The sequence below is a fragment of the Typopeltis vanoorti genome, chromosome 3 (assembly GCF_054136105.1).
Source record: "Typopeltis vanoorti isolate ZY-2024b chromosome 3, IOZ_Tvanoo_1.0, whole genome shotgun sequence".
In the NCBI taxonomy this organism is placed as follows: domain Eukaryota; kingdom Metazoa; phylum Arthropoda; class Arachnida; order Uropygi; family Thelyphonidae; genus Typopeltis; species Typopeltis vanoorti.
This window is the reverse complement of record NC_143551.1, coordinates 87,726,154-87,749,387: the sequence shown is the minus strand read 5'-3', so window position 1 is coordinate 87,749,387 and position 23,234 is coordinate 87,726,154. Positions and strand designations below refer to the sequence as shown.

At 34.6% G+C, this 23,234-nt stretch overlaps 1 protein-coding gene across 1 annotated transcript in view; it reads left to right on the top strand.

Moving 5' to 3' along the window:
- Positions 1 to 23,234, top strand: part of LOC150108357 (protein phosphatase 1H) — a 112,611-nt gene that overhangs the window by 11,448 nt on the left and 77,929 nt on the right. Inside the window, exons 2-4 of the mRNA XM_090415760.1 lie at positions 239 to 578; positions 4,774 to 4,875; positions 13,540 to 13,728. Of these exons, the coding sequence (XP_090271886.1) occupies positions 239 to 578; positions 4,774 to 4,875; positions 13,540 to 13,728 (631 nt within the window). The remainder of the gene's footprint in view (positions 1 to 238; positions 579 to 4,773; positions 4,876 to 13,539; positions 13,729 to 23,234) is intronic.

Genomic DNA, 23,234 nt, shown 5'->3' with positions numbered 1-23,234 from the left:
GTATGTCATGTAACATTTTAGTGTCACAAATTGTGATAATTGTCGCTGTCATTTTAACTAATAGTTATAAACTTGTATTTCATTATTAACTGAAGTTGTAGCACATCTTACAGCTGATGTTTGACATACATTTTAGCAAAGTAAAATGTATTCCCTAAATATAAAGATCTGGATAATGTGTATTTTTTATTGCATATTTAGTTAAGTAATATAACTATGTATCATATTTATTCTATAGAGCTATCAATGCTGGTAAAAGCATAAGAAATGAAGATCAAGGTGCAATTTTTAGAGGTGTTTTATATCCAACAGTTCATCCTGAAGTACCAGGAGTAGCAAAAGAACAAGTTAGTTCTCCACCTCCAGTACAAGCAAATAGTAGTACCAAAGTGAAAGGTGTTAATAATGGTGATATCTCTGTATCTCCTGAAAACAAAATTATTGTAAATGCTAATGATTCACAGTCTGATAACAGTAAAGATGTTAGCAAAAGTAGTGTCCTTACTAATCCATTAGAAGAACATCACTTTCGTACTCCACCATCAACTCCAGAAGGTAGCAGGAAAACAACTCATCAGGTGGTTCTATTTCTTAATTGTCCTTTTCATCTCATTAAACTTAAGCTAGCAAATAGTGCAATGTCTAATTTTCATTCATTATTTGATTCTTCAATTATTTTATCAAAAAATTATATTAAATTAATTGTAATTTAATAAAGTTTTAAGTAGATCACTTTAAAAATAATTATTTTAGTGGATCATTATAGTACAAATATTTACATTCGACTCAGAGGAAATCAAAAGAGATTTATTATGGTAAATTTCTTTAAAATAACATTCTATGGAGCTTTGGCTAGAAATTTTTAGTTTGTTATGGTGAACAAGTTGTCTCTGTATTATATAAGTTCATTCTAGATAATTTCTGCATCAAAATGTGGAAATTGTCTTCTTCTTGATGTTTTAGTGCCTGTTGCATGGAAGATAATCTGTGCCCCAGACTAACTGGATTTTGAGAAGTTCAAAGTGCATTCCACTTTTTATGTCTTCTGCATTAGTTTCATCAGCAGTGCAGATGTTGGATTTTTTAGGTCTAGTAATATAAATATTTTACTGTGGATAACAGAATGGCTCCTTAATGATTACAGTTCCCTTTCCCCACTCATTTGCTACACAGAATTTTAACCCTCTCTGAAACATTTTAAGAATCTTCTTACTGCAATGAAAACAAACAAGATTGAAAGTAATTAGAAGGAATCATTGTAAACCTGTAGTATGTTAATGTAAAGCAATGATAATCTAGAAATTTTGTTAGAGACTGAGCAAACATTTTCAAGCTGCTTTAAGCATCTAGTAACTGGGCAGTGAAATTCATCTACAACCAAAAGATTTACAAACACTCATGCTCATGGTGAGTATATAAGGAAATTGTATTTTCAGGAAGGACAGAGTAAACAGGATGGTAAGGTTCTTAAACAAGTAGAAAAACTTGTGTTGACAGCACATGAGTTTATTTAATGGTATTAATTCACAACACAGAATATAAGAAAATAACTAACTTATTTGCTAATATTTTGCTGGTATTATATCCAGTATCTTTGTCACAGTACATGAAATTACAACAGTATTGTATAACAGTGGGAATAGTTTTAAAAAATTGTAACAGTTAATGCAAAGAACTAAAGTTGTCATCAGTCGACCAAAAAACTCCCAGATTTTTGGTAAATTGATACAGCCATACTTGTTGAGGTTTGGAGAACTCTCTGATTTAAGACTTCTGTATAGCACATTTTTTGTACCCTTTCACACAGGATCAAATGGAAGAAAACAAAAGTATTATACATAAGTCAAGAGATTGTTTTTGGAGTCAACAGCAGCTTTTAAACATACTTCAAACCTCAACAGATATGGCTGTATGAATTTATCAAAAATCTGGGACACAATTATTTTGCATTTTGCTTATTAATTTATTTTCACGGTATGGATTACAACAAGAATGCAAATAATTAATACTTGTTTTTGATCTCCTTTTCCAACATAGATAGCACCTAATTAGTACTTTAGTTCTTATGTTGTCTATTACAATTTTTTTAAACTAGTCCCACTGTTGTACCAAATTGTTGTTTCGTGTACTGTGACAAACTGTTCTTGTGCTCTGAAGATGCTGGATATAATATCAATTAATAAGTTAATTATTAATTATTTTCATATCATTCTTGTTGTAATCAATACTGTAACAATAAATTAACACAAAATGTAAGGTTGTGCACTTTTGGTTGAGAAATCAAACTATGTTACAATGATAGGACTGCACTGCACTGCAAGAAATTGATGAGGATTTGGAAGTAGTGACGTACAGGGAATTGAGATAGTGGTGACATATAGAAAAGTAGGCAAAATACCTCAAATAATGGTTGATAAACACAGCTAATAAGTAAGGATGGTGCAAACATGACTGACAGGATTTTGCCTCACTATAAGCGAAATTGAACATTTGGGTTATAAAATATGATTAATTAGTAGAAAAAAAGGTGCATATGATTGAAACATAAGTTACCATGCATTTTATTGGATAGGTGCAGAAGAAATTTTTCAGTACATCATAAGAGGGGAGAGAACAACTTTCACTCTTGAAAGTTAAGTGTGTTCGTAAGGTCGTGAAGATTAGATTTTCACAAAGTAGAGAATAAGTGATTAGTGTATTGTAAATGAATGAGTTTAAGGAGAGATGTGGGTATAGTTAACGTGGGCCTCCCATAAATGAGTGTTAGGATTCCGTTGTAAAACTCGATGTAGCTTAGAAATACCAAAGCACTTTACATCAATTTTTACAGAGGTTAAGTCTCATGAGAACTGTTACAAAAATAATCTTGTTTGTCTCTATGTATTTTATGCTAAATATTAATGTAATTAACCCTATGGGAGTTGGCTGTATTTACTGCTTTAACTAAAATTTCTAGAATGTCAAAGGCAATGCTTTGCCATTGGAACTGTGTATAATAGCTGTGTATATAAGAGCACAAGAAAGTTGTTCATGATTGAGTGTGTGAGAAAGTTGTTTGCGAGCTCTGCGCATAAGCACCTTCGAAGTTAGTATCAAAGAGATCCGCTAGGTTCAGACAAGTTTCTGCTGCCCGACAAGATAAGAAAAAAAAGACTGCATGGAAGAGAGAAAGAATGGCTCAGCCTTAACAAAAGATCAAGGAGACTTGCCGATTTCTTCAGGGGTTAAACCCTTGTTGCAAGGTCCCAGAGAATGCAAAATAAAAAGGGACTGAGCCGAACATCGTGAGGAGAGGAGAGACGCAGTTATCAGAGTGGGCAGTCGGATCCAGAGAACCAGATGTTACGGCAAACCCATGCCAGAGGAAAATAGTAGGAATGATGAGAGAACAGCCGATGTAAATACCCAAGCCAAGTATCGGTTGGATGTCCTTTTGCTGTGGGTCAACCGAAGCCAAAAGCCGCAGAGCGATCCTCAAGCCTGTATGCTGAAACCTCTTGCCTGAGCTTTTTGAGTACCAGGAAATTTGCAGTCCAAAGCTTATATCCAGACATAACGCCCCCTAAAGCAAGACTTTCCAGATGGAAACCTAAGGCCTTAGACGAAAGAAAAAGTATAAAGACTTTAATACAGGACCTTTGGAAGAGTGTGTGTGTGACAAAGAGCCTCTATATTTGTTCCATCTTTTATTGTACATTCCTTTTGTACAATAAAAGTAATCTAGGAGATATGTTATAGATGGACTGATAAGAAATAGTAATAAGAAGTATCTATAAGAGAGTCCTCTGATTAGTTATTAATTAGAATATAACTTGTGAAATAACTTGGCATAGCTAGATAATCTCTTTGTGAGTAAATTAGTTTCGGTAATTTGATATAATAAGTAGAGAAGTAATAGTAATTATTGTATAGTCAATTTAGTATTGAAAACGGAAAGTTTGTTTCTTTATGCTAAAAGTCTAAAGGATAGATAGAGAGAGTAACCTCCCTATTGCTATGTATGTACTTTGTTTTTAATGTAAATAAATGTTTTAATTATATGTCAATAGAGTGCCGCCTGATCTTTTATTTTACAATGCACTGTTCCTAAATAAATTCGGACTTGTGAGCGGGAAAGAACTAAGGCATAAAAGGCGTAGTTTAAGTACTTGAGAAACCACGACTGTTTATGTGAACCTTATTGAAGGAATTTATGCTAGTGAGAGAGAGAGAGAGAGAGAGAAATCTACCATACGTTTTACTGAGTCTTGTGCCGATATAGTTATACTGGTGGTGCAGTCTCAATAAATAAATTTTCTAGTGTTCATAGGCATACGACTAGTAAATACGAAAGGTGGATAAACATAGTATGCAGTAAAATAAGTGAGAAAGGTTACGAGAGAAAAAGCACACACTGCTATAAATAATAAAGACACAAGTCAACAATAAAACATTAAACTTCAACTATTACACCATGGAGGAATTTATGTGAAACCTACCTATGAAACTTGTGGCAAACGTATCTTAACTCATCTACAGTACTACCTTTCATATTGTAGGCGAGTTAGAGATTATATCATATGAGAAAATCCTCCAATAAAACATTGTACTTTCCATTAGCAGGATAGTGATTTCATACTGGGCAGTGAAGAGTGTTTACCATTTGTTAATTTGAAACATCAATGCCACAGTAAAACCCATATCTTGTTAGGTGGAGTGTGGAGATATTTACTTAGCCAATCAGGCCAGAAGATTCTCAGATGTAATGGTATAATTTATATTATATTTTTATAGGTTGATCATTCAATACCTTGGATATATTTTGCTTTATTTGATGGTCATGCAGGATCTGGAGTAGCTGTGGCTGCAGCTAATACACTACAAAAAATAATTCAGGTATGACAGTTTCCAAGTCCATTAACATTTTTTGCTTTTCTCTGTTTACTTAGTAACTATGATAAAAATAAGAAGTACCCAAATAAATGCATAACTAAAGGTTTTAGGATGGAATTTGTGTACTTTAGGATGGAATTTGGTTTTAGGATGGAACTTTAATGTAGATGACACTTTAGAGAATTACATAAACTTTAGCAAGAGTTAAAATTCATTTTCATTGATTAGAATTGTGTGATATTTGCTGAGTGACTTTCCCAAAAACATCCTCTTAAAGATCTGATGAAAGCAGAATCTTCACTAGTGTTTTAAGCTGGTAAAAATAGTATTCAAATGCTATAAGTAATTGCAGTTCATTATCTAGCAGTATGCTTGTAAATGAATAAGCAAAGTGTAATAATTGCAAGTAATTGTTAGTAGCAGGTTGTAAGTAGCGATAGTGTTAGTAAAAAAAAAAATTCACATTAACTCATACACAGATGTGTTGATTTTAACAATTGCATATCTGATTGTAACATAAAACCAATTATTTTGAAAAGCATAGTTTACCATGCATTTTGCATATGGTATGTACTGCTATATCATTAAGTCCAGCACGGTATGAAGATGGCATGAGTGTCCAGGTCAGCCAGCAGTCATAGCGTGATGTAATCTTATCCTGCCATGACATGAGAGTTAGAGAAGACAGATATTTGGGGGGGGGGACTGAAAAAGAACATTGGGCATTTCATTATTTTTGAGTTGTATTTTAACTTTCATTTATTTAATTTTTTTTTCTTTGCATGTTTTAATGAAAAATTGAATGTATAATCAGTTTCATCATTGACTAATAAGTACTGTTGCTTGAGCTAAGTTTCCTATATGTTAAGCCAAATATTAAAGATTGTATGGGATACTACAAAGCAACACTGAAATAAGTTGTAGGGAAGTGAATTTTCCACAAAATGTAACCTCATAAAAGGCTAAGAATTTAGTTACCTTTAGTCCCCAAATGTGATATTTATTAAACAATTATAAGCTTGAGGTTCTTAGCATGGTCATGTTGAGCAAGGACAAATTGTTTCATGTTGTATCTATTCATGGGGACTGGAGACAAGAAACTTTATACTTTTTTTGAGTACAGTGGTATGTATTTTCCACCGAAATCAAAACCACATACAAAAATTACATAAAAGTGCTGCTATCCAGACTGGTTTCAACTTTTATTGAGGTCTCATCAATGGGATTTAGACCCACAAGAGATACTAAGTTTGAATTAATGCAGAAGTCTTATATTTCCCATATACAAGTACTGAAACGGTTCATGATTGATTACAATCTCGATAAAAGTTGAAACTAGTCTGGGTAGTTGCTCTTCCCATAATGCATCTCATTAAATATGTAATAAAGGGTATGTGTTTTGCATTATGGAAAGCTAAAACAAGCACTGTGAAGTTAAGCCTTAGCATCTTGTACCAAGTGCTAATGCTTAAGTGCTGGGAGGACATCATGTGGATAACACTAAAGACCTATGCAGGTGATGCATTCTCTATGGGCATAGGTGGCCTAGGATGTAAGGTGGGATCTCTGATAATTAATGTTTCCCAAGTTTTGGGAAGTTTTATGCAACCGTATTTATTTAAATTTGGCTGATTTCTGAGTGCTGCCACAGATTCTAAAAATAGCCTTTTTTTTTTTTTTTTTAATTTACTATGGTGGAGCGTGGTGTTTTTTTTCCAGGAGATCCTGTGGGTTGTATCCAAAACATGGTCTGCCAGGCTGCATTGACCAGTCGTGATTGCATGTGTATGATTTATGTTCTTCTAAGCAGATGTGGCTGATCTACCAGTTCTAAGCAGATCTGTCAGACAGGTAGATCAGCCACTATTCGCTTAGAAGAATACAGATCTTACATCTGCAATCATGACTATGGTCAATATGGCCTGGCAGACCATTTTTATCATACTAACGGGACTTCTCGTTACTGTTTGTGTGCCTCTTCCCCATCCTCCGGGTGGACCAATCTGAAGAAATTTTTCGTGGTGTGTTAGTTGCAAGCTTTCGGTAGAATTTTATTGCTGCTCCTCTGTTGGGCTGGCAGGCAACCTCACTGATACAAAGTTAATGCCCCATGTTTATTGCAACTCTTTCGACAGACTTTTCTTTGAAGATCTATCGTAATGATATCAAAAATTTCAAATGCAATTGAACATTTATTTATGTAATTGAAATTTTGGACAAATGTTCAAACAATTGTTTTTAGTTATATGCTGTGTTTGGCAGTACAACAAACGGTTTTGAGTCAGTGCAGCATAGTTTCTGTTGGAGGAGACATGTTTCATTAGGTAGTGCTGTTTTTATCCCATTTGTCTTTAATTGCACTATTTTGTTGACAAATATATTACACAGACTGCAAATGTCTCTGTACCTTATTCAGTGATACAATAAACTACTTCTTTTTCTTGTGGCTGCAGTATAGTAACTGTTAGTGACTTATATTTTGCAAATCCCTTTCCATCTATTCATGTTTTTTTATTGTTAATTATGCCCATCATAAGTGCAAATATGAAAGTCTGCAGCTTATAGGATCACGTGTTCTTTACTCCTCCCCCAGATATTTATAACACAACGCACATATATCACAGATGTATTCGTACTCTATTTTTATTCACGCCTTTTCTTTCTCTTCCTTATATTTGCTGTTCTTTACATCTTTTAGTAAATCAAGTATAGTAACTAATAATGAAATATATCATTCTCTTTATTTATTGTTTTTTTAATATATTCTGAAAAGAACCTTCCTTTTTACCTATCCCCCTCTCCTCAATGTAGGATTAGTTACAATCGAAGAAACCATTATGAAAAGTCAGACATGTAGGAAAGTAATTGCCGGTAAATTTGCTCACTTCGACAGATGGCAGGATTCAGGGCAAGCAAGCTACGATCAGCTTAACCTAAATATGTTAAAAAAGAAATCGTGCTTATTTCATTGGAATACTGATATATATTTTAAAGAAATATTCAATTTCACAGCTGATGCTAATTTTAATAGTAGTTTCAGATGTGCAGCAACTTCTAGGCAGCAGTTATCTTCTTCCATTTAATCATATGTGACACAGTTTCCAGAGGATAGTTTTCTAGTCCTCATTTGCCATACAGGTAATTGCAAATGTAGTTTTATATTTTTTGAGAGGAATTTTAGCTGATCTACTGGACAGACCAGTAGGTCAATCACATCCGAACTAATATTGGACTTGTTTGGCTGGCCTTCTGATAAAATCTAAATTTCCTAACAGCAGCATTAAAAAATTATATAACAGAAAATTATTGCAAGCACAGCAAATAGGAATAATGCAGTTGTCACATTGAATTAAATAGTCATCATCATCAAATTCCTGCCATGTACCCTCAAGGGGTGTACAGGATATGATAGTACTACATGAAAAAAATTACATCATTACTAACTTCCTATGTACAATTTTCCTCCAAATCAGTCTGTTACTTATCAAGACTCCAACATTATCAGATCTTATATTTCTATCGTGTAAGGCACTTTGTACCGTATCAATCCACCTATATCTTGGTCTTCCTCTGGGTCGTTTTGCTGCCAACCTGGCAGAGAACACTTGTTTTGCTAATCTTTCTTCGCCCATTCTGTTTAAGTGACCATACCACCTGAGATTAGCTCTGCTAACACATTCCTGGGATGTTGACAATATCAAGTCCTTTCCTAATATGATATTGCCATTGATGCCATCTGTTCACACCTATAATCTTTCTAGGACTCTCATATCTGCAGTCTCTAGTCTTTGGTCAAGTGTTTTACTTCTGACCCAGCTCTCAGATCCATGACTTAAAACTGGTTTGAACACTGTCTTGTATACAGCTAGTTTCGTGTTCTGTCTAATTTCTCTCTTATTCCATATGAATTTATTCAATTGACTTCCTACCATACCAGCATTGCTGATTCTGTTGTCTATTTCTATATTTAATTTACCATCTTCATTAAAAATCATGCCTAAGTAGCTGAAATGTTTCACTTGTTCCACAGGTTCTCCATTCACAACACAGTTGACATTTTCAATGATTCTGCCTATTTTCATTGTCTTTGTCTTTTTATTGCTGACCTTCATACCATATCTATTACAACAGCTATTCAATTTAGTCAGATAATCTTGAAGATTTGTAGCGGATTTATTTAGAAGTATAACATCATCTGCATAAAGCAAAGAGCTGCCATTAACATCTCCAATTTTAATATCATGTTTAATACCACTTTCCTTCATAATGTGATCCATATAGATAATGAATAACAGAGGGGATAATGTACATCCTTGTCTCACACCAGATTTAACATTAAACCATCTTCCTGTACTTCAATTCTAACTGCTGACTTACAACTCAAAGACTAAGTACTGCTTGATATAATGCCCCATTGACACCATATAACTGTAGCATATTGAATATCTTCTCTCTTGGCACCTTGTTATGCCTTTTCCAAATCGACAAAACTTAAATACAGATCTCTGTTATATTCCCATGCTTACTCGACTATTTGTCGTAAAGTGAAGATCTGATCCTGACAGCCTCTATTTGGCCTGAATCCAGCTTGTTCTTCACCAAGCTTTTTTTCGACAATTCTTCTCAACCATTTCTCAAGTATACTTGCATTAATCTTGCCAGGAACACTCAGTAGGGAAATACCTCTTTAATTCTCACATTCTGTTTTATTTCCCTTTTTATATATGGGTACTATGAGAGCTCTACTCCAATCATCGGGAATTCGTCCCTCTGTCCAGGCTTTCTGAACTATGCAGTGCAACCACTGTAAGACTCTTATACCACCATACTTCAGCATTTCTGGTTGAATATAATCTCTTGCTGCCTTTCCACATTTCAAGCCTTTGATGGCTTTTTCTACTTCAAGGGGGACTTGTTTAACTGGGCAACGCCCCAGCCACCATGAAATTTTGTCATGTCATACCATCATTTTTTATTTTGGTTTAACCAATAAGTATACAATTTGGTCACCTAAATCCCAAATTGCCAGCCCATCCTCGTTCGTTCAGTATCCGAGTAGATACCTAACAGAGTACACCACGAGAAGGTGAGGATTGGACATTAGGTCAGAAGCCCTGGTCGGTTCTCCACATTCCTTTAAAGGCTATGTGGAGGTCTCCTCTCAGTTATACAGCTTTGACCCTTAAGCACCCCTGAATTAAATAGTATGTAACAGAAAAATAATCTGTCTTCTGAAAGAATCCTCTGCTTATCAAGTAATAGATCAGGATCCCACAAAATCTAAATAGGAAAAAAAAAGTGTATAAATTATTAAAACAAAAATTACACGTCCAACCTGTAGTTTATAATACAGACAATCCCATTACAAACTTGCTAAGAAAGCAGAATCGCTTCCCTGCCACGGGCAACTCTCTCTACTTCATTAAAAATTGTATTCGCCTTAAAATTGAAAAAAGAATTGCAACCTATGAAATTCAGACATTATGATCAGTTTTGACTTCCTTATTTGCCAATGTATTTGAATTATTCAGATTCATTATATACTCAGGTTATTTGTCATGGAAAAGTAGAATATACAAACAGCTTGATCATACTACAACGGGTTCTTATTTCCCCCCCCCCTCCCAAAGCTAATTTTTACATGTGACTTCCGTCTAAAGCAGATCCAGCACATAATAGAGATTTACAGACCTATTCCTAAGAACTCCTACTGTCTACATTGAATTCCTATCCCTTAAATCACAGAAATCTCTGAAACAATTGCAGAGATCATGCAGAAGTATAACTCGCTCCTACTTTCTTTCTTATCGATATACTTTCCATGTTACCAAGGGTAAGCTGTCTCCCCTCTCTCTCCCAAGTGGTTAGCAGATCCTTGGTGATTGTTTTCTCTCATATTTTGTACAAACTTATGTTTTTTTTTAATATTGGATCCATAAAGAAAGATCACACCTGTCACAGAATCTTCATGTAGGACCTACCTTTTACATAGATGCCATTTCAGGTTTGAGTGCTTTTTGAAGAGAGTTCTGAAGTGCTTCTATATTTCTCCCAACTTCAACTGCTGTCACTGTTTCCCTACCAAGCATATAGAAAAGTTATCCATATCAGTTGTAAATGGTAATGATGATAATATATGTATGTCATTTTCACATCTATTGTCTCTCACCTCTACCATGCAGCTCATTTCTCTTATGAAATCCATAGTTGTTATTTTACATTTTTGAATTGTCAAGTACATAGAAGATGACCTGCAAGTTTCATATCAATATATTTGGTTATTTAGATTAATAATAAACTTTCTGGTGTCTGTGTTCTTATAATTACTGAATATTGCTCTGAATCAGTAAGGGCTTTGTGCTGAAAGTGAGTTAGCTGGTCTTAAATGGATGTGGCCATTTTTTTTTTCTTCCTGGAAAGTCTAGTTTTTCATTCTACAAAACAAGACCAGCTACCCAGAACACGTGCACTTCCAGACATAATACACAAGTCTGTCTGATATAAACTTAGTTGCTTTTTTCCAGAGCAATTTTCTTGAAGTTTCAGATTTTACTTTTGAGGTGCTGCAAAATTAACCATGGAACACCAGTACAAATAAATAAATACCAGTTAAGATTATGAACAGCTATCTATGATAGCATACCTTGGAATGCACTACAACCTTGACAGTGGTGAGAGGTGGAGACTGAATGACATCCATTGTCTTTGGGTATTGTAAAAAAAAAATTTTTTTTAAATATTTGTCTATAAATGAATGTTTTCAGACCACCTGTTTTGCAGTATGCGAAGCTGAGTTTATGGGGGGGGGAGACTTTGTTGCCTTCAGAAAATGTTAAACTTCAGTCTTGCTTGAAGAAAGGAAAAAAAACAGAAAAAAATGCACTCATAACATGCAAAATTTGATTTCTTTTCCATGCATTGTTGTAAATTAGTAAGGAAAATTTTTCATCGTTGGAGGATTAATCATCAGAAGTAAATCAAAAGTAAAATAGTCTGCCCCCCCCCCCATTTTTTTAAATGAAGTACTCCCCATGCCATTAATTTTTTTTTTTTTTCATTAATTTATTCTTGTTTTGCAGACATACAAAGTATATTAATTTACTTGTCAGGAAAATGAGCAGTCAGCAATAGTTATGAGTTAACTGAATGGGGAGGAAAAGTTTTGCATTCAGGGACACAGGGACATCCATGGAAGACATTAAAGACGAATATAGCCTTTGAACTCCAGATCAAAAATACACCATCACCTAGTGGAATGAGAATAATCTAGTGAACTTCATTGCTATAAATACAGTCTTGTTTCTTACTCTTAAGAAATATTTACTTTACTCTCCTTTACTTTTAATCATATATCTCCAGTTTTTATATCTACCCAATCTTTGAATACACTCTCACATTTGTGGGTGGGGACGCCATAAATTTCCCTAAGTATACTTGATACCATCTGGAAGAGAATAGTCTGCTATACACCCCCCCCCCCCTTCCACTCACTCTCACATACTTCCTCCAGTTACTTTTTCAAAGAAACTTTGTTACTGCTTTGTGTTTTCATGGGCGTGTGTCTCCATCAAACCAACCAGCCACCATGGTTCTGTCACATTGCCAGTCAACGTCTGTACATGGTTCAGCATCAAACTTATCATCTAGTGAGCTTCATTGCTATATAAACCAACTTCTTATTTTTCTCTTTCATTCTTTCTACTTGTGTTCTTTGGAACAGCCACTTCCATAACATTTTCACCAAGGACTACAACATAAAGCAGTTCAAAAAACACAGATATTTCTGACCATGTGTCCAGAGAGAGAAAGAGAGCACTTTTGTGTTGTATGTTTTATTTCATGATTTATAATAATGAGTAAACAGCTGTTTGATGCCGAGATGGCAGGAAAGAGGCCCAGAAGAAAACCAAATCTAGGTGGATTGATTCAGTCAGAAGTGCCTTTAGAAGTTTGAAATGTTAGATATGACAATACTGGAGTGGTGACAAGTAATAGACCAAATTGAAAGAAAATTGTTGCTATGAGATTATTAATGATGCATACTTAATCACATAGTGCTGTCATAGTAGCCTTGAGAGTGTTCAGGCTACATATCAGGAAACTGATGATGATAATGAGTGAGACCTGGATATTGCTGTCAGTAGAAAATCAAGCTGCAATTGCAACAACAGAAATATACTATCTTCTATTGTTTTAAAGAAACAATAGAAGGTGGTATGGTTTTGAAAGGTATTAATGAAGTATGTTAGATCGGATAATGATAAATTATTTTGTGGTGTCATATGTCTTCTGAGATGCATAGGATTTTGCATATTGTAGTCATGCACAGCAGCTAGTGATATTCATGGCTGTATGCTGTTTTCTTTTCTCTGTTCCAGTTATGCTTCATCTGTTTTCAAAGTGAATTAACTGGTTATTTAAAAATAGTTAATTGGTATATACAATATTAATCCTCTTCACTGGGAGGATTATATCATTATGACATTGCTAGTGGAAAAGCTTGAACATCCAAGGATTCTATTGAAAAATAATACACAACCTTTTCTTGGTTAGGTTTAGAACTTTTCAAGCAATCCTTATAGGTTAAAAATTAAAACAAACAAACAAACTTACATCTTTTTGCTTACACATTTAGAAAGTAGTTAAATGTTTTGTTAACCATTTCAGGACAAGTTACAAAGTGTTAGTGAACTGTTGTTATCAGCATGTAAGAATAATGGAAGAGGAGGAGGAGGTGGTGGAGGAGAAGCAGGATCTTTTCCTCAGAATAATTTCCTCATACATTCTGTACAAGAAAAAAGAATCACAGTTGACAGTCTTATAACAGGAGCATTGGAAACATCATTTTGGGAAATGGTAAGTCTGTAGCCATTTCATTTCTTACAGCCATCTTATCCTGGTAGTAAAATGACTCTTTGTTTTAAATGTCTATTCCTAATTCATTTTGAATATTTCTTTTTGTTTGCATAGAATAAATAGAAGAGTTGAAATAGTATGTTGGAGTATCATGGAATATCAGAAGCATACTTAAAAATTATGATATATGTAAAATTATCCTTTTTTTTTTAACAAACGTGTTTGTTTTCTAATTTCAAATGCACAGCAGTCATGAATATGATTAGCACTTGAAAAATGCATTCATTCACTTGCCATTGTGATAAGTGAACATTTTTAACTGAAAAGTGAAATCAGAAGAGCAATTTAGATTTATTTATCAGTTTTATTTACATAATTCTGATTCTATTTCATATTTTATATCATAAATTGTTTTTCTTTATATGTTCACTTTACTTATCGCATCTTTTGGGGTTATAATTCTTTGGAATTTATTCCTGATTTTTGCTGCAATGGGTTACTACCAGTGAGAAGATAGGATATACATGCATCATGTTATCTTTCAAGAGTGCTCAGTTGTGCCATGAGGTAACCAATTAATCACCTCACGGCATAGGGCAATTGGAAGAACAATGGAGCATTGCATTCTTTGTTTGGAAGAGACCCGAATTCATTTCTCATCTTGAGAATTCAATTTGGTCTTTTCAAATGCCCCATATAAAGAAGAATCTTTATATGGGGTATTGGAAGCATCCTTATGTGCTTTTATTTAACTAAAGGTGAATTAGCCAATCTTATATGAAGGTAGCAGGGTTTTTTCTCTCAGAAACTTGTTTTTCATCTTCATATAGGCAAACCAGCCATGTGAACACACCTAATTTACAGACAAAATCTACTATTGGTGGTGCTGAGCAGTAGATAATGTTGTGTGTTATGATGGTAGTATTATCGTTGTGTAGTTAGAGGATTAAGTAGTGGAGAGTGAGAGTTGGATGTAGTGGAGTGTTCTGCCATCCCACAGTGAGACATGACTCTTTAGAGATGTCATATAATAATAATATGCAGCAGACAGTGGTAATTAGCTTAATTCTTACTCACTGAAGGAATATGCAGGATTTGACTGTTAATGGTGAATATTGAAGCTTGAAAAGTTTGAGGAAGAGGTATTTATTTTTCAAAAATATTTCTTTATATTCATTCTAATCAAAAATGTTATTCAGCGATTTTCTGCGTTGGCAGCCATGTGATATGACATCACAGGTCCTGTCCACTGACTATTTCAGAGAGTGTTAGAATTTAAAAAATGCAAATAATTTGGTTATATGTAGACCTTTTTGTAATTCTAAATGTTTTCAATATTTTTTACAGAAAGGCTTAGGTATTGTTCATTATCCATAATAAAGCTTAACAGTATAACTAACACCAAGAGGGAAAAAAATACATTTATTAAACTCGCTAATCTTTTGTTGCTTTTCTACCCAGCATCATCAGAGCACAATGAAACTGTGACAGGAACACAGCACTAAATCAAGTAATTGTAGAAACAGTTTAAATGTCAGTTACAATGTCATATATTGGTCAGATAACTGCAAAGTTAAATCAGAGAAGTCTGGCTATTAGGTCTTAAAATGATAGTCATATTTTATTGCATAAAGGTCATTACAGGTCTTGAGAGGCTATTCTTAAAATTAACATCAGCTATGAAGCATTCTCCCAACCTGAATAAGTATGTGTTTGCATTAATTTACCAAAGATCTGGGGGACTATCATTTTAAGATCTAATAGCCAGATTTCTCAGAATTAGCTTTGTGGTTATCTAACCTATAGAGGGTGTGGCACGTAAGGTTATTAGGTGTCAGTTAAAATTTAAATTGTTTCTACAATTACTTGGTTTAGTGCTGTGTGTGTCACAGTTTCATTGTGCTCTGATGATGCTAGGTGGAAAACTAGTGAAATATTAATGAGTTTAATAAATGTATTTTTTTCCTCTCGGTGTTACTTATACTGTTAAGCTTTATGGTTTTGATATTTGTTTATAATGACAGTGAAGAAATTGAGTGTTTTTTTTTTTTCCCATTAAAGTGACTCAAGACATAAGTATTAGAAGCAAAAACATGACAAAAAATAGTATATCAAAAAAAAGTCTTATCTCTTATAAAATTTTCTTTTTAAGAGAAATTTTAGTAATATAAAAGTAATTAATACATTTTGTAAATAAATACAAGGTAAAAATTAGCCATGGGATTAAACATGATTATGATATTTTAGGTAACCATGGTGGAGTACACAAAAGCCAACATCAGATTAGTGAGATATTTACTTGACCAATGAGCTGGCACAAAATATTTCAAGCTCTGCATGTATGGTGTTTTTAAGCATTCCACTCTGTTTAACAAGGTTTCATTTCTGGTAGTATCTTTTTTTTTTTTTTTAATGAGAAAAAATCAAGTAATAATATAAAATTATATTACTATTACTTAAATGGGATGTAAATAAAATAAGAAACTAAGAAAAGGAAGATCAGAAGGGTAATATTCAGAAAACAGTATGTTAGGATAAAGAAATAAAAATGCTAAAAGATATTTGGATGCTCTTTATAGACCTGACACAACAAACTAGGAATGAAAGATGAAGAAGACAGGATAGAAAATAAAAACAGAAGGAAATAGAGGCAGAAAGAGAGAAATAATGACTTTGGTTGGGGTGGGAATATGGATAAGTGAAAAAAAAAAAAATAATAGGAGTGAAATAAGTATTTAAGAAAAGTGATGAAAACAATAACTGAAAGTGAAATCAGCATTTGGAAGTGAAGTATGTAGATTCTAGGCCTTATGTCAGACCATCTGAGATCTTAGGTTGGACATAAAATCATGTATAAGAGAAGGGTGCATGCTTTTTCTCTCTGTCTCTCTCCCCTTCTCATTATTTGTAGGGATCATTATGAAAGAAATCAATCCCTATAAGCAATGAGAAACAGTGTCGATTTTGACATCAACATTAAATCTAATATCAAAACCATAATTACTATTTTATTATTAGTAGTAGTAGTATTATACTCAGCAGACTCATCATGGGAGGTTCATTCAGCTGACAACATATTTATCATACCAAATCTTAAAATCCTTAACATTCCTTGCATTAACAACATATTCTGGTAATGTGTACCATTTACTGACAATTCTGCATTGTAAAAAAATCTACTCCTCACACACTCCTCTTTGCCACACTCTTATATAACTTCTAGGAATTGCCTCCGGTTCTTCCCCTCCTGCCTTCTACTCTTTTTATAATCCCTCTGGATTAATTCAATAAAATCCTCTCATAGACTTAAATGCTTCTATCATGTTACCTCCTATCCACCAAACTCTGCAATCCACATCTCTTCAACCTCTCCCATAGTCAGCATTCCAGCCCTGATATTGTCTTAGTCGCTTGTCTCTGGAACCTCTCCAATGTTTCCACATCATATTGAAAACTAGGTGTGGTACAATAGTTCAAGTGTGGTCTGACCAGTGCTTTATACAGTGGCACAGCCACTTCCTTATCTCTACATGTTAGAGCACTTCTTATCATAGTGGCACTAAGATGTGCAGTCTTTACAACACTTACATATGCCCTCTAAACTTCAATCTACTGTCAACCATCACTCTGAAATCTTGAATCTCATCCACTTCCCACAATATGGCACCGTTAATATAGTACACAGCTTTATATAGTTAGTAAATTTATGCAGAGGATATTATAATCTTAATAATTCATTACAAGTGTTTAAGTCTAATAAATTTAGTCATCATCATCATCATCATCAAATTCCTGCCATGTACCCTCAAGGGGTGTACAGGATATGACAGTACTACATGAAAAAATTACATCATTACTAACTTCCTATCTACAATTTTCCTCCAAATCAGTCTGTTACTTGTCAAGACTCCAACATTATCAGATCTTATATTTCTATCGTCTAAGGCACTTTGTACTGTATCAACCCACCTATATCTTGGTCTTCCTCTGGGCCGTTTACAGGATATGACAGTACTACATCAAAAAAAAATTACATCATTACTAACTTCCTATCTACAATTTTCCTCCAAATCAGTCTGTTACTTGTCAAGACTCCAACATTATCAGATCTTATATTTCTATCGTCTAATTTAGTTATAAGTAATAAATTTAGTTTAATCCTTTATCCAAGTGTGAGCGAACAAAGTTTGCGGCTGAAAGTGTCTTCAGGACTGGGGTAAGGTGGTACAACACCAGCGCACTCCTTGCAAAGGTGGAGCAAGCTACCAACACTCCTATCTCAGTATCTCCCATAATGCAAAACACATCTCCTTGCAGATATATTTAATTTTATTTTATGCATTAAGGGAAGGGCTGCAACCCAGACTAGTTTTGACCTTTATTGAGGTCCCTTCAGTGGGAGTCAGGCCCAAGTGGAGATACCAGGCAGAAGCATTAGCAGGTCATCTCTACCTATAGGAGTTGCCAAATGGTGTGCCACCCTTTTTTTTTAATAAATTACTCTGGATTTAGAGAAAGATGTTGAAAGTTTATTTTTCACTTGGTTAGAGTATAATAAATTTAGTTTAATCCTTTATCCAAGTGTGAGCAAACAAAGTTTGCGCTTGAAAGTATCTTCACGACTGGGGTGTTGGTAGCTTGCTCCACCTTTGCAAGGAGTGCCCTGGTGTTGTACCACCTTACCCCAGTCCTGAAGATACTTTCAGGCGCAAACTTTGTTTGCTCACACTTGGATAAAGGATTAAACTAAATTTATTATACTCTAACCAAGTGAAAAATAAACTTTCAACATCTTTCTCTAAATCCAGAGTAATTTAAAAAAAAAAAAGTGGCACACCATTTGGCAACTCCTATAGATAGAGATGACCTGCTAATGCTTCTGCTTGGTATCTCCACTTGGGCCTGGCTCCCACTGAAGAGACCTCAATAAAGGTCGAAACTAGTCTGGGTTGCAGCCCTTCCCTTAATGCATAAAATAAAATTAAATATATCTGCAAGGAGATGTGTTTTGCATTATGGGAGATACTGAGATAGGAGTGTTGGTAGCTTGCTCCACCTTTGCAAGGAGTGCGCTGGTGTTGTACCACCTTACCCCAGTCCTGAAGACACTTTCAGCCGCAAACTTTGTTCGCTCACACTTGGATAAAGGATTAAACTAAATTTATTAGACTTAAACACTTGTAATGAATTATTAAGATTATAATATCCTCTGCATAAATTTACTAACTATATAAAGCTGTGTACTATATTAACGGTGCCATATTGTGGGAAGTGGATGAGATTCAAGATTTGAGAGTGATGGTTGACAGTAGATTGAAGTTTAGAGGGCATATGTAAGTGTTGCAAAGACTGCACATCTTAGTGCCACTATGATAAGAAGTGCTCTAACATGTAGGGATAAGGAAGTGGCTGTGCCACTGTATAAAGCACTGGTCAGACCACACTTGAACTATTGTGCCACACCTAGTTTTCAATATGATGTGGAAACATTGGAGAGGTTCCAGAGACAAGCGACTAAGACTATCAACAGCAGCAAACAAAGTTTGTGCTTGAAAGTATCTTCACGACTGGGGTGTTGGTATCTTGCTCCACCTTTGCAAGGAGTGCCCTGGTGTTGTGCCACCTTACCCCAGTCCTGAAGATACTTTCAGGCGCAAACTTTGTTTGCTCACACTTGGATAAAGGATTAAACTAAATTTATTATACTCTAACCAAGTGAAAAATAAACTTTCAACATCTTTCTCTAAATCCAGAGTAATTTATTAAAAAAAAAAGGGTGGCACACCATTTGGCAACTCCTATAGATAGAGATGACCTGCTATTGCTTCTGCTTGGTATCTCCACTTGGGCCTGGCTCCCACTGAAGAGACCTCAATAAATGTCGAAACTAGTCTGGGTTGTGGCCCTTCCCTTAATGCATAACATTAGACATATCCGCAAGGAGATGTGTTTTGCATTATGGGAGATACTGAGATAGGAGTGTTGGTAGCTTTCTCCACCTTTGCAAGGAGTGCCCTGGTGTTATCACCTTACCCCAGTCCTGAAGATACTTTCAGGCGCAAACTTTGTTTGCTCACACTTGGATAAAGGATTAAACTAAATTTATTATACTCTAACCAAGTCAAAAATAAACTTTCAAAGTCTTTAAGTCTCTTTTACTAAATTGAATAGCTGCTTCAATAAATTTGATTTGAAAATAAGCAATAAGAAGACAAACTATGAAAACTGGTAGAAATATGGAAAACATTAACTGTTTTCCATATTCTCTATAGGTTATCAGTAGAGAACCTATAGAGAAGTAAAACATTTCAGCAATTTAAGGACAACTTTTAGTGAAGATAGCAAATTGAATATGAAAATAGCTAACAGAATAAAACCCTTAGTGAATTATTGGCTGAGTGTTAAGAAAACATTGATTGATGCAGCTACGGAAGCATGTGCACAAGCTGTCTGTTATTGCATATTCCCATGCCACTTTGACTGTTTGGATGAAAATCTTCAGTTTCCAGGAAGGAAAATTCTACTGCTTCTGTATGAAATAGATTAACTTATAAAATTCCTGATATGTACCCTCAGAAGTGTAGAAGGATATTATGATACTCCTACATGAAAGTGTGCATCATTACTAACTTCCTGTCGACAGTTTTCCTCAAAATTAATCCATCTTTCAGATCTGGGACTTTTTTTTCCTATCATTCTGTCAAAAAACTTGTTTTGATAACCTTTCTCTCCCATTCATTTTTAGTAATGATACCACCTGAAATTAGCTTAGTCTCACATCACTGAATGGTAACAATGTCATGTTCATGCCTAATATCCTTGTTTTTAATGATTCTACCATTGATACCACCTATGGTCTCCATTCCGTGATCAAGTGTTTTATTTCTAACCCATCTCTTGGATCCAGAATTTAAAATTGGTTTGAGCACTATCTTTTATACAGCTAGTTTAGTGTTTTGACTAATTTCTCTCTTATTCTATATAAATTTAGTCATTTATATGGAATTTCCATGTTTCATTTTCCATCGTCACTAAAAATTGTCTACTTGTAAATAGCTGAATGTTTTGTTTGTTTTATAGGCATCTCCATTCAGGAGATGCAGGAGAAAATATCTTGGATATTTTCATATTGCTAATTTATCACTAATTTTCATCTCACATTTATTACAACAGTTATTCAGTTTAGGGAATCATGCAGATCTGTGCTGGATTATATTTGGGAATATAATACCATCTTCATAAAGAGCTAAGATTAGCATTTTCAATTTTGATATCAAGTTAATGTACCCTCTTATCTCAAACCTAACAATATGAAACCATTTTTTTGTACTTCTTTCAATTGTAACTTCTGACATACAACCCAAATACAGACTATATACAGGGTGTTCGGGATAAATTTGACAGTTTCGTAAGGAAAAAGAAAATCTTCTTTGTATCTATTAAATTTAATGAATTGACAAAAAAAACATTACAGGCAGAGTTAATTACAATACTATCAACAAGATTTACTCAAAATAACCACCATTAGCATCGATCACAGCTTCAATTCTGCTTCGGAACCTCGAACCTCGAACAAGAACCTCGAACAAGCTGATGCTACAGTCTCCCTGGGAAGGGCCGCAAAAACTGTTTTAATTTTATCCATTAACTGGGCTTTTGTATTACTGGAAGTGCGATTGGTGTCTTTTTCAACTGCGCCCCATACAAAATAATCCATGGGGTTAAGGTCTGGGGAGTTTGGAGGCCAAACATTTGGACTGGTGAAGTCGTAGAAATTTTCAGACAACGATTTTTGACTTTTCCCAGAGGTGTGGCAAGGGGCCGAATCCTGCTGCCATACATACGGCCTACCATTGGCTACCCTTGTTATCCAGGGCTTGACTACAGTTAGCAACTCCACGAACAAAGCCCGAATTCCAATGCCAGGGTTCTTCAACACCTGTTCCTGCAGATTTGCGAGGAATTCTGCTGTACGAACGCAATCAGATCGTCTGCTAGGGATCTTTCTTCTTGCTACATCCTCGTAGTCACCATTGCAAGTCTGTAGTTCATGCCTGATTGTCTTTACTATATTCAGGGAGCATTGGGCAGCAGTCGTAATATCCTTATTTTGATGGCGGGCACGAATCATCATGATACAAGTTATTCTCTTCCATGATTCAGGTGGGTTCCAGCTATCCATCCTTTCTGACATCTTGTATATGAATGAAGAAGGGTCCAAACTTTTAAATGAAGAGAAGTGTGTGTTAATACATGTAACTTACGGAAAAATATAATTAATTATAAATATGTCAAATTTATCCCGAACACCCTGTATATATATATATTGGTTTTAAAAAGAATTAAAGTTGAGCCACTCTTACAGGTAAACTGTAGACTTGACTATACAAACATTATTGAAGAAAAATTGAAACAGATTAAAAACAAGAACCAAACCTTTGGGGGGGGGATTTCTCAGTGGCAAACTCTGAAGAAGACATCAAGTGATTCAGCTAGGGAGGTATGTGGTGAAGTTATGTGCAAGGTGTACACAAGAAGCAGTTCTGGAAAAAAAAGAAAGCATACCAAAAAAAGTTCCTAAGAAATAAATCGGCAGATACCCTAAAATAATACAGAGAAAAATGTAAGAGAGCTAAGCTATGTGTAACAGTTGCTAAACAAAAGTCATGGGAAGACTTTGGTAAGAATTTGGAAAATAAATATTGGGAAGGTGGAAATGAAAGACTGTTAAACAAACCAAGCAGTGACAGAACCATACTAGAAAATTTGCAAGAAGAATGTGAAGAGGAGTATATATCAAAACTTGAGGTAGATAAAACTGTCAAAAATTTGAAGAAATGTCGAAAGGCAGATTGAGTAGATGATATTTAAACAGAAATGCTTAAATATGGAAGTAAAAAAATTTTGCAGTGGCTATGCTGCATAATTCAGAATTCCTGGTCAGAAGGTTAAATTCCCAATGATTGGAGTAGAGTTCTCGCCCATCTATTAAAAAAAAAAAAAAAAGGGAATAAAGCTGAATGTGAAAATTACAGAGGAATTTCTCTATTATGTGTTCCAGGGTAAGATTTATGCAAGTATTCTTGAAAAGAGATTAAGAAAAATTATTGAAGAGAAACTTGGAGAAGAACAAGCTGAGTTCAGGCCAAATAGAGGATCATATTTTCACTATAGTTGAGAAATTGTGGGAATGTGACAAGGATCTGTACTTAAGTTTTGTAGATCTGGAAAAATCATATGACAAGGTGCCGAGAGCAGCTTTTCTAAACACTACAATTAAAAGGGGTGAATTGAACATTATACAAAACAATAAATAGTCTATATTTAAGTTGTCAGTCAGCAGTTAGAATTGAAGGAAATACAAGAAGATAGTTTGATGTGACATCAGGGGTGAGACAAAGATGCACATTATCTCCACTCTTATTCATCTATGTATCACATTATGAAAGAAAGTGGCATTAAGCCTGATATTAGAATTGGAGATTTCAGACTTAGCTGTTTGCTCT